At 48.9% G+C, this 11,412-nt stretch overlaps 1 protein-coding gene across 1 annotated transcript; it reads left to right on the top strand.

The window, feature by feature from the left end:
* The first annotated feature begins 1,700 nt into the window (after positions 1-1,700).
* On the top strand, positions 1,701-10,163 carry LOC110481185 (extracellular tyrosine-protein kinase PKDCC). The gene is made up of 7 exons (XM_031504861.3): positions 1,701-2,222; positions 2,382-2,504; positions 4,652-4,923; positions 6,029-6,108; positions 6,241-6,345; positions 7,761-7,937; positions 9,294-10,163. The coding sequence occupies exons 1-7, from the start codon at positions 1,701-1,703 to the stop codon at positions 9,404-9,406; spliced, it is 1,392 nt and encodes a 463-aa protein (XP_031360721.3). The 3' UTR covers positions 9,407-10,163.
* The last annotated feature ends 1,249 nt before the right edge of the window (positions 10,164-11,412 follow it).

Consider the following 11,412-nt stretch of genomic DNA (forward strand, 5'->3'; position numbering starts at 1 on the left):
TGATTATTTTACATGTAGGCAAACATTTATTTTGCTTTTCCTCCCCAAACTCTGCCATCTGGAAATGACCTGAGTTCAGAGTTCATTTCTCCTGTGCTCTTATTGAACAGCTGTGCTCTGCTGAGGCACTTCACTCTGTCTCATTGGCTGCTCCAGTGGTATTAAACCAACAAGAAGTGAAAGGGAAACTTTCTCCAGGCTTTTGGGAAGGAAGGTATTTAAAAATTATAATTTATATATATTATTTTTATTAAAATAGCCTTGGGGATGACCAGCCATGATACCTGACTTGCTGTAATCTCTGAAAATCTCCATCCCACTGGCCATGACATTAAAGTTGAATTTCTTAGGGATGTTTCACAAAGGTTCCTTTGCAGGGGTGACTTACGGCCGTGGCCTGAGCAGTGCACGCAGAGTGCTATGAGTGAGTCAGGAGAGTACTGGCACTGCTGTGCATGGAGGGGAAAGATGGAGCAGATGTGCCCAAGGGCAGTGCAGCACTGCAGGACTGAGGGGTCCCACTGCATGATCACAGCCAGGGCACACCCTGTGCAATCTCACCCACTGTGTGTCAGAAGCTGCAGGCTCTCAGCAGGGCCGTGTCATTAGGATCAGGGCAGCAGCATCCTCCAGCCCCAGCTGTGCCATGCATCACCTGCTCCCTTTCTGGGGAGGGTCTTGTGGCTAGTTATGCCACTGAAAACATTAGGGCAGAATACGAAGCAGACCAGGTGGAGAGGCAGACCATTATTTTAATTGCTAAGCCGGTAACATAAACATAAATAAAGTGAATCCACCCATTTGGCTAGTGTTTCAGGCTGCTCAGTGAGGAGAGTTAACTGCGTATTGCCTAAATTAGAAGCAAACAAACTGCATCTGCCTTTGCCCTGAGCTAACCTGACTTTCTGCACAGCAGAGCCCGGTGCAGACGCGTGTCTAAAACCAGTGACAGAGTCGCGGCAGGGACCTGTTCTGCTTCTTGCACCCGCGTCGGAAACTCTTCCCCGTCCCGCACACGTGTGTCACAGAAGGCAACCCTGAGCTGTGTCACCACACCGATCGATCTCATCGCCTCACAAACAAGCGATAAATGTACTTTCTGCCTTCATTGGCTGGCTTTGCTGGAGGACGGCTTTGGTTTGATTTTTTTTTTTCGCCTAGAAGAATTCCAATTCTGAGCTTAGGCAGTGTATTGCTGATTCAACTAGTAGGGTTTATCCTTCTAGTAAGAGAAACTGTCAGTGTTTGCTCTTCTTAGAAACCTACCCTGGGAGTTTTAAGCGGCAGGGAAACGTGATATCCCAGTTCTCACTGACACTAACCCGTCGTACATCCCTCGGCTGTAATCTGCGGTACTCTATAGCAGCGCTGCCGAAATTCACGCCGTGGAACCCGCGCGTTCCGCTATAAACGGCCGTCCCTGGAGCGTGGCCGGTGTCTGCGGGGATGCGCCGCTCGCACCCGGCAGCTCCGGTTCCCACCCGGCCCACGACCTCCTCCAGAGCCACCAAGGCTCCCCGCCGCCGCCCCTCCCTGGGCGGTCCGTGCCGCCGCTGCCCCGTGCGCCCGCGGGGCCGGGCCGGGCCGGGCCGGCGGGGTGGGGGCGCCGGGGGCCCGACACGCCCCCTCGGCGGCGCTGGGCTCCGCGGCGCGGCGGAGCGGGCGGCGGAGCGGCGGAGCGGCGGCGCAGCCCGCTCTCCATGGCGGCGGGGCGGGCGCGGCGCGGGGCCGGGCTGAGCGCGGCCGCGCTGCTGGCGCTGCCGGCCCTGGCGCTGCTGGCGCTGCCGGCGCTCCCGGTGCTGCCGCCCGGCCGCGGCGGTGAGGCGCAGCCGGGCTTCTCGCCGCCGCCGGGCTTCTCGCCGCCGCTGCTGCTGCCGCCGGGCTTGCGGGAGGAGCTGCGGCAGAGGCGGCGCGACCTGCGGCGGCTGGAGGCGGCGGCGGGCGGCGGGGAGGCGGCGGGCGCGGCGGGGCTGGGCTGCGGCGACCTGAGCCGGGCGACGGCCATCAGCGTGCTGGGCTGGGGCTTCACCAAGGTGGTGGCGCGGGCGGCGCTGGCGGGCGGAGGCAGCGTGGCGCTCAAGTCGGTGCACGGGGCGGGCCGGGAGGTGCGGCGGTGCGTGCAGCGGTACGGGGCGCCGGCCGGCTGCCGCCGCCTGGCCGCCTACAAGCTGCTCAAGGAGGTGACGCTGCTGCGGCGCCTGCAGCACCCCGGCATCGTCAAGGTACGGCGGGCGCGCCGGGGCGGGGGCTGCGGGGGCGCTGCCGCGGCACGGCGGGGCGCGGGAGTTGTTGCCGGGGCTGAGCCGGTCCGCCCGAGGTGGCCGAGAGCTGCTGGCGTTGGAAGCGACATCGACCCGACCGTGGCTTCTGCTCTTCCGCAGCTGCACGGCCAATGCTATGACAACAGCGGAGATGCCGAGCTACGGGTCACAGCCATGCTGGAGCTGGGATCCCCGCTGGAGATGATTCAGCTCCTGCAGACCCCCTGGGAGGAAAGATTTAAAGTAAGAAAACAAAGCAAAGGAGTTTTTTCAGTAGCTTTTAGACCACAAACTGGGCAAAGCGGCGAAGAGCCGGTGGTGACCGCTGGGACAAACGGGTTTCTCCTGCTGACACTCTGTTTGATCCCGCAAATTGTCTGTAAATCGTTTCATTTTCATTCCTTTAAAAATACATTAACACAGCCCTAGCTTGGTGTCTCACGGTTAGTTTCTTTCTCCATAGAGCGGGTGTTAAAAGAACTTCATCTGGGAGGAAATAGACAAAAAAGCGTACTCGGTGCTGGGGCTGTGGTTAATACCTTCGATTACACGATAACGTTCGTTTTGCCTCTGTATTGCCTGTACACACACATAGACACACACGTGTGTGTGTGTGTATATGTGCAGAAGCCCTTTGGTCAGGATGCCCCTCGACAACCCGATTCTGACTTGGGAAAGCCACATCAGCATGCTCCGAGTCTGTAGTTTGCTGTCTGTTATCTGTTCTAGGTAACAAGCTGAGCAAACTGACCCTCACCATGTGTTTGTGTGGTGTTTCTGATTTTGGCCCTTTAGGAATTACTGTAGTAAAATCTCTACTAAATTGCTTTCCTCCTACTGTAGGTGCTACAATTGCAGCCCTTCTAGTGAGATCTGCCTCATCTCCTAGGCATCCTGAACAGGGACCCGTATGCTCCCCAGGAGTATAAATGACTTGTGACATGGCACTTACTTCAGTTATAGCTTGTTTTACAGTTTGCCTCAAGGAACTCAGTTGGGGTTCAATACTAGTTGTTTGGGTGCCAGGAGGAAAAAATAAAGCATCATGTGAAAAAGCAAGGGTATCTTAGTGTCAGCAAGAAATGCTTTGGGCAAAATAAAAGCACAACAAAACTCCAAAAATAAAATTTCTGTCTGCATGTGGTCCTAGATGTTGAAGGGGAGCCTTGCCATCTGAGCCAGAGGGGGAGTGTGGCAACCATTTGCTCAGCTGTGAGATGCAAAGCTGGGATTCTTATGATTGCTTCACTAAACAGGTCAAAATAGCATCAGAGCTTCCAGTCATTTCTCTTGGCCTGGGGAGTTTTACTTTCTTCAATTCCATGCTAGCTTCTACATAGGTTTCCTAGCACCTCATCTTCTTAAGTGTGCCAAAGTCTTCTGTAAGAAACCCATGATGCTGGGTTAGCTGGTGGTCAAGTTTGGTATGGTGGCGTTGGAGATTTTAACAGTCTCTTGACTTCTAGTGTTAGAAGACACTAACTCAGAATTTAAACTGGCACTGTCTAGTCCTGTTTCCTAATTAGGGTGTCTAAACTTACGGGATTCCCTTGTGATGAGCCACATCAGATACCAGGGGTTGTGTGAGTTGTTCCAAGGGAAAAAACTCTCTCCTGCACAGATCGCTATCGGCAGTGGCGAGGGGTGACGTGGGGCTGCCTGGCACACCTAGCTGAGGATACACTTTGATGCCAGGGCTCCTGATACTGAATGAAAACTGCTGCCAAAAGCCGCTTGAGCAAAGTGCTGGTGCAGTATAAATGCACTCCTCGAGCTCTAGTTTGTTGAAAAATAATTTACCAAGCTTTCTGCTGGGTCAGGTATTGTCCAGCCTTTCCCTGCTGCCAAAAAGTTGTCATAAAAGCAAAAAAGCTGGCAATAAATACATTGCAAGCCTTGACTAATTCTTCAGAAGCATGACTGTATGCCCAAATTCATACTATTGAGGGATGCAGCAAGGCATGAATCTGGTATTAATGACCATGGAGCCTCAGTCTGTATTGAGCAGCATGGGGGAAGGGAGGGGAATCTATTAATTTTATGCCAGACTGGGAAAAACCCTTCTGATTTCAGCTAGCAAATCAATATAGCTCCTGAAACATGAAGGCTGCTATTGTTTTCCTCACAGCTTTCTTCTCTAGCTCTTCTAACTGCAAATGTCTCTTTTTGTGTACACACATTTTTAAAAAATGTTGCTAAACTACTTACCAGTCAAATCCTGTGGCAATGTTGATAATAAATTTTGTAGCATACATATAATTACCTTTTAAGTTCTGTATGCCTTTTTTCTCTTTTAATTTAATTGAATGCCCTCCCCTTTGTTCTACTTCCAATTTAATAGCTGTTTTTCATCTGTTTTTTTCCATGCATATTCATCTGCTCTTTCTCAGATTTGCCTGAGTCTTGTGAAACTGCTGTTTTACTTGGCACATTCCCCTCTGGGTTCAATAGCCCTCTTGGATTTCCAGCCAAGGCAGTTTGTTATGGTGGATGGAAACCTAAAAGTGACAGACATGGATGATGCCAGCACTGAGGAGCTGTCCTGCAAGGAAGATAATGACTGCACACTCGACTTCCCTACCAAAAGTTTCCCTCTCAAATGCTCAGTGGTTGGGAAATGTGAAGGAATAAATGAAAAGAAGAATCTGTTCAATGCGTATCGGTATGTCCAGCTACATGGGGGAAGATTTGGGGTGGGTGGCTGGGTGGTTGGGTGCCCTGCCTCTAGCACCTTGTTCTTCTTCCATGTGGTGATTCCCTCTGTCAAAGGGTAGTTAAGGATCACTTTGAAGCAAGTTTTTTTCCTTATAAGGCAGGAAAATATTGTAGGTGTTGTCTGGTGAGAATGAAGGCATCTTCTGCTGCTCGCTTTTCCCAATGCCCTCTAAAAACTTGCCCCAGAGCTCGCACCTGTAAATTTGCTGTTTGCCAAACAAGCCCTGGTGCTTGATATCCATGGGCTGTGCTTTCTGAAAGCAGTGGCAGTGCAGGCTACCTGCAAAACCCCACCAGCTCTGAGTCCCGTTGTTGGGAGCAGGCTGGCCAGTGCTTCCCTTCATCTCCAGATCTCCCTGTGGGCTCCTATGGGACAGCAATGGAACAGGTAACAGGCAAGGGGCTGAGGCTGCTGCAGCACTTCACGTGGGCCATCAGCTGAAAATGCAGGGACTATTCCTGCACCACTGATGCAGGTCACATCCTGGAAGGAAGCCTTGGCAGCTGGATGTTTACATAGATGGACTTAGTAAGGGAGCTTGGATTTCCAGGATTCAGTGCTAAAGGGTAAAACCCTGCATAGATTATTGCAGCCTTGCAGTTGTACTTGTCTCTTGTGCACTTCTTCCCTAGGACAGGAATTCTGTGGAATGGTCAGGAAATGAATCATCCTGACTTTTCAGGGGCAATAAGAAGGTCAAACCTTTTCAGGGCAAGAGAAAGATCTTGTATGAGTCTTCTTTTATACAGGTTTTTTTTTTTTTTTTTCCTTGGTGGGAAATACATTGCTTAGTATACAAAAATGGCCCAGGGGAACAAGGGGAAGCTTTATTGCATGAAGCTTTGCAAGGTAGATTTCATGCAGCAAGATCCAGGCTTTCAGCCCAACTCACAGGAACCATCTGAGGCACCAAGATGTGCTCAAACATAACTTTGTAACCAAAGCAGACTTACTAGTTGCACATGGATCAAGTCACGGAAAAATGTACATAACTTAATCACCAGGGAAATGAAGGCACTGTATTCTAATCAGCCTGTGGGATTTTTTGCAGGTATTTTTTCACCTATCTTTTGCCACACTCTGCACCACCAGCTTTGCGGCCCCTTTTGAGTGATATTCTGAATGCAACAGGTATCAGCTAATACTCATAAACTTCTTTATTAGAAGTCTCCAAATGGTATTTCATGGAATTGCTTATCTTTGTCATCTTTTTCCTTAAATGTCATCTTTTTCCTTACATGTCATCTTTTTCCTTACATGTAGGTGATTTACGATATGGAATAAATGAAACTCTGAGAGCTTTTGAAAAGGTTTTACATCTGTACAAGTCTGGGCTCTATCTTCAGAAAAGACCTCTTCTTTTAAAAGGTAGTTGATTTTGAATGCTCTAAGTAAAGTAACTACTGAGGGAGTGAGGCACTTGGTAACTGATCAAATTCTAATCTCTCCTATATTTAAGCATTTTATAGTCACTAGAAAAAGCACCAAAAGTGTCTTTGCTTGAGCAGGCTTTTGTTGTTTTTTCCATGGGAGCTATGCATGGATGTACTGCTTTGCAAAGTAAAAGCAGTGCAGACAATCTGCATGGGCATGTGTTTTCACTGCTTCTAAAATCTCTTCTCATAATGAACATCAGTGTTTCAAGAGAGTGTATTTGAGATAGCAAACTAAGTGGCTTCTGTCTTGGAATATCCTTATTCTTTGGGCCAACAGGTTCATTTTCTGGGCTGATATTCAAACTTCCCATTTGGCTGTGTGACTTCTGTCTGCTGAGCACAGGTTATTATGGAAACATAGAGTGGGTAGGTGGCAGCACCAAGAGGAGTGTGGCAGGGTACCTGGAGCTTTGGTGCCCTCTAAGTATGGATAAGTGTGGCTTTATGAGGTGAATTCTCCTGAAAATAACCCGTTCAGTGGTAGAGATGAGGCTGACCAGAAGGAAGTTTCAAAAGTCCCGTGGTTTCTGTGGCTTGCATTTTCCTGAGCATTCACATGAGGTGGTGGGTGATGGTGGCTTGCAGAAGGAAATCTCTTTACATGTGAAAGAACTGTAATTTGCACTGTTATGAACAAAGATATCTGGTCATTTGCATGGAAGGACCAGCAGCTTTAACAGGAATTACTGGTATTTTCCAACAACACCTGTCTATTGGCTTCACACTGTGCCAAAATGATCACCATTCTAGAGGTGTGGGAAGGTGGGGAGAGGCTCTTAGCAGTCAGTGAACAATAGCCTGAACAACACCTGCTCAGGCTTGTCAGGTCTTTTGTCAGGTCTCCTTGTCAGGAGCAGGATCTGGCCTCCCTTTCCCCCAGTGGGGTTCCTCAATCTCCTGTTTCTGTGGGTGGCACCATGATGGGTGGGCCAGTCTGTGCCCCATGTGGCTTGGTGCTGGGTCTGTGATGAGCTTCTGCTGTTGAGGCTGGGGTGTAGGAGAGGCTATTTTGAGGTTGGTTTCTCCAGGGAAAACATGGAGTGCCTCTGGCTTTGCACAGCAGCCTCCTCCTCTTACCCACCCCTGTGCTGCACCCCTTTCCCTTCACCCTTGAGACCTCTGACTCCTCTCCTACATCTGTGGGGGATTTACTGTCCTGTGCTCCGCTGCAGAACCAAAGATCAAGATTTGAGTTTTCTACTAACTTTGCAGCTCAACCTTGGCAGGCCAGTTGAGTCTGTCAGCATTGCAATTCTTGTAAGAGTTTCACTGATTAATTGTGCAGTGTCACCAGTCCCTGGAAGCGCACCTGGAGTGTTTCCCTAGCCACCCTCTTTCTGTCCCCAGACTACATCTCCCTGAAGGGTTTCCGGACGGTGGAAGGAGAAGGCCACAAGTGCTGGCCCTCCTACAGCCACCTGGGCTGCCTGCTGTCCATTCACAGCGCCGAGGAAGCCGCTGCCATTTGCAACTCCCAGCTGCACTGTCAAAGCTTCATTGTCACCCAGCACAGGACGTGGACAGGTGAGCTTGGGCAATGTGACAGGGTGCTGCTGCCTTCCTCCATAGTGTCTTGAGCCTGCAGGCACATGTAAAAGCTGCCTTCCTTATTCTCAAGCTCAGATGGCTGCCACTGTGGGCATCCAGAAATCCCCTGAGTGTTTGTAAGGAGACACAAGAGTAATTATGTTCTCCCTCTGCACCTTTTTTCCTCTACAAATTTTGCTCAGGACTGCCAGGTATTGTTAAGCACTCACTCATTTCTTGCAGAGATGGCTTCACTTTGGTGTTAGGCTAAACAATCCCTGTGGTATGTATAGTTTGCAGAACTGTGGGGATTTTAGAGATGAAAGAAGCCATGTAAAATAAGGTGGTTGCTATTGTTATAATTAAAAGAATCATAGCTTACAAGTTGTTATCACCTTTATCAAAACTAAAGCCCCAAGCCAAGGGATTTCCAGAATGTCCCTGTAATTAGCTCTGATTATAGCCTCTTACAGTTAGCATGTCTTCAGAATTATTTAAAATTATCTCATTTAGCTGACACTTCAAGCGTGGGCTAAATTGTTTCTTGAAGTAAAACACTAAATCAGGTAGATGAGTGTTTTCACTTACAATGGTGCTGAAGAATCATGTTTTGTCAGTTCACGTGACATTTAAAAAATGCTCTAAACTATCAAAAATGCAGCTTTTCTGAGGACTTGTGTGCAATTGGCATGTGGCAAACTAGTTTCATAAGAGTGCTTGCACGGATGCAACATAAATCTCTTTGAGCCACCAAGTTTCACACCAGCAGCGGATGGTGTGACTTGTGCCTAACACAGCACATCTGGCTTCCTCACAGGGCAGCTGTTAGTGCTGTGTGTAGTGCCTGCCTGGAAGAAATCCTGCTTGAAACCACGGTGAGGATGCAGGAGAAGCACATGGGACAGGGACCCTTTCTGCAGTGCCTTGCTAGGGTGCTGATCCCTGACGTCCTGCACCATGCCTGAGGTCTTCAGCAGTTCCCTTCCTGACTTTTTTCTTCCTTGCAGTTTCATGGCTCATCTTTGCAGCCAAAGATACCAGAACTGTGTGGCTGAAATGCCAAGTGCCTAAGTTTGCCAGCTGAATTAATGAGAGCTGTGGGAACGTGCTGTTCTGTCCTAGGGCTGCTTGGTAAAGCAAAGCAAGATGTAAAACCTCTGGGGTTGGATGATGCATTCCTTGTGCACACTCTGAGCATCTGGAATTTACTGGGAGTGTAAAATACACCCATGGCAGGGCAGAGTGACCCTCCATTCAGCAAGCAGTGTGTTCCTGTGCCTTTTGCAATAAATAGCATGGGTCAAGATGAACCTCTCTCCTCTACTAAACTTGCAATTTTTATTTCCTTTCCAGGACGCCCACTCGCCTCATTTCAGAGTAGCTGGACTGATTTAATACCGGATACTAACGCTGTAGTCTATATTAAACGTTCAGCTTCCTCAGGGGAAAGACTTGAAAGACGATGAGATCACATAAAATGATCCTGGGAGGAACAAACTACTGGGGAGAATTTCATCTGCTGGAAAGAATGACATATTTTATTTTGCTTTGGGATGGGATCTCCCTGCCAGCTCAGATAGAGTCAAATGCTGCTGTCTCCTTGATCAAAGCTCAATTTTCTCATTGCTGCTCCACTAGCTTCTTTTCTGTTCCCACACTGTTGTTCCACATAAATGGTCTCAGTTTTAGTCAAATGTTGCTCGACTGTGCAATACTTAGCTTTGCTGCTTTGGCCAGCTTGTCAGCCAAGAAATAGAAATAGCTGCAGGGGATCCAGCTTGGGTAGGCTTAGTTATTTCGGTCACCTCCAAAAATCTACAGATAATGCACTTTGGAGAAGGCAACAGCTCTTTTTGCAGCTGCAAACTGGGTTTTCTTACTACTGCAAATATAAAGGACTGGATTTCAGTGATGAGGTCAAGGTTGCAAGGTTGGGATCCGTAACCGGAGGTTGATGATGGGGGTGGTCCTCCAAGGAGGGTCCTGATTCAGTTCCTTCCAGTGCAGGGGAGGGAAGTGGTGTACAGGTCAACACTGGATCCAGATATCTGTGTGTTTGGATGCAGGATTTGGGGTTGATCCTCTGTGATTTCTAATACCAGCTCCCATGTATCAACCTTGAAGGTTTTTCTCTGTTACTTTCCATGAAAGAGCGAAACATTCAAATTATTTATATGTAAGGTGTGACTTTCTATGATAAAGAATGACTGTTTATTCTAAGCATGCTGTGAGAAGTTTTTTTTCTTTAATTGCCTAAGTCTTTACTGTAACCAAATGAAGAAATGCCAGTGGTTCCTACCTTCAGCTCACCTAGCATCATTACCCACTCCTGAGGCCAACCTGTGAGTGCTCCAAGCAGTGTATGAATGTTCCTGAGCCCCCTCAGACACTTAGGTCATGAAGGACACTGTGGCTGTACTTGCAGACTTCTGAGCATAGAGAAGACTGTGTGGTCCCAAGAGCCTCCCGCAACTGCCCTTTGCTAAAATTGTAGATGTGGCCTCTGAAAAATAGCTGGGGTTAGTAGAACTTCATACTGTAAGAGATGACAGTGTAATGTGCCACTGCTGGGACTCCCTGGAAGCAGTGACTCTTCTGTAGCCCTGTCGGGAAAAGCCTAAATGACCACTGACCTCATGTCTCCTAGGGAAGGTCCCTGGCTTTGTGCAGGGGAGCCACACTACAGCCTCTGTGTGATGCCACCTTGTTTTCTGCTTGTCCCACACCAGAAATTACAGCTTTTGGGACACAGGCAGCAACCGTGTAGCCATTTCTGTGTGGGACCTTGTGGCAGCTGGGGCACCCCTGCACTGAAGAAGCTGGAGCTCTTGCCTGGAGTTGTGCTGTGTTGTTGGTGGTCTCTCCTGGTTTCCTAGCGCAGGAGCCCACCTTTCAGCTCGTTAGTACTTGATTAACCACAGCAATGCCTCTGCACGGTGTCTTTCTCATGCACTAGAGCCCCTGCTGCTTGCTCTGGGCTTGAGGACTCTGATGGTGGTGATATCAATTAGGGAGAATTCCCGGGTAGCACAGCAAGAAGGCTCCTGTGATGACACTGCTGCAGGCTTTGTGACAGCAAGGCTTTTTAAATGGACAGGGACAGACCACTCTTTCCATTGCAGCAGGTCCTGTGGAAGTTGAAGGGAAGGTCCTGCCAGGGGTCTGCTATTGTTTTACATCGACCCTGTGAGCAGGGCTTCAGACACCTGCTGTGCTCTACATTAGCAAGAGGTAAAGGGAGTTTATTTCCTATCTCTCAGCCTCCTGAGATACACATCAGAATTACTTCCCCCAAAGCAAGGCCGTGCAAGGGCCAACCTGGAGACGTTTCAGAGAGGAAAAAACAATGCAAAAGTTGAAGTAGTTCCTGTTGGTGTTAGAAAGACCTTCCCATCTTAAAAGTTTCTCCTGGTAAAAAGAACATTGTGTATTTTAGTCGTGTGATGCTTCTTTCATGCGGCAGGTTTTTCTG

This window comes from Lonchura striata, chromosome 5 (assembly GCF_050655825.1).
Source record: "Lonchura striata isolate lonStrDom1 chromosome 5, ASM5065582v1, whole genome shotgun sequence".
Taxonomy (NCBI): domain Eukaryota; kingdom Metazoa; phylum Chordata; class Aves; order Passeriformes; family Estrildidae; genus Lonchura; species Lonchura striata.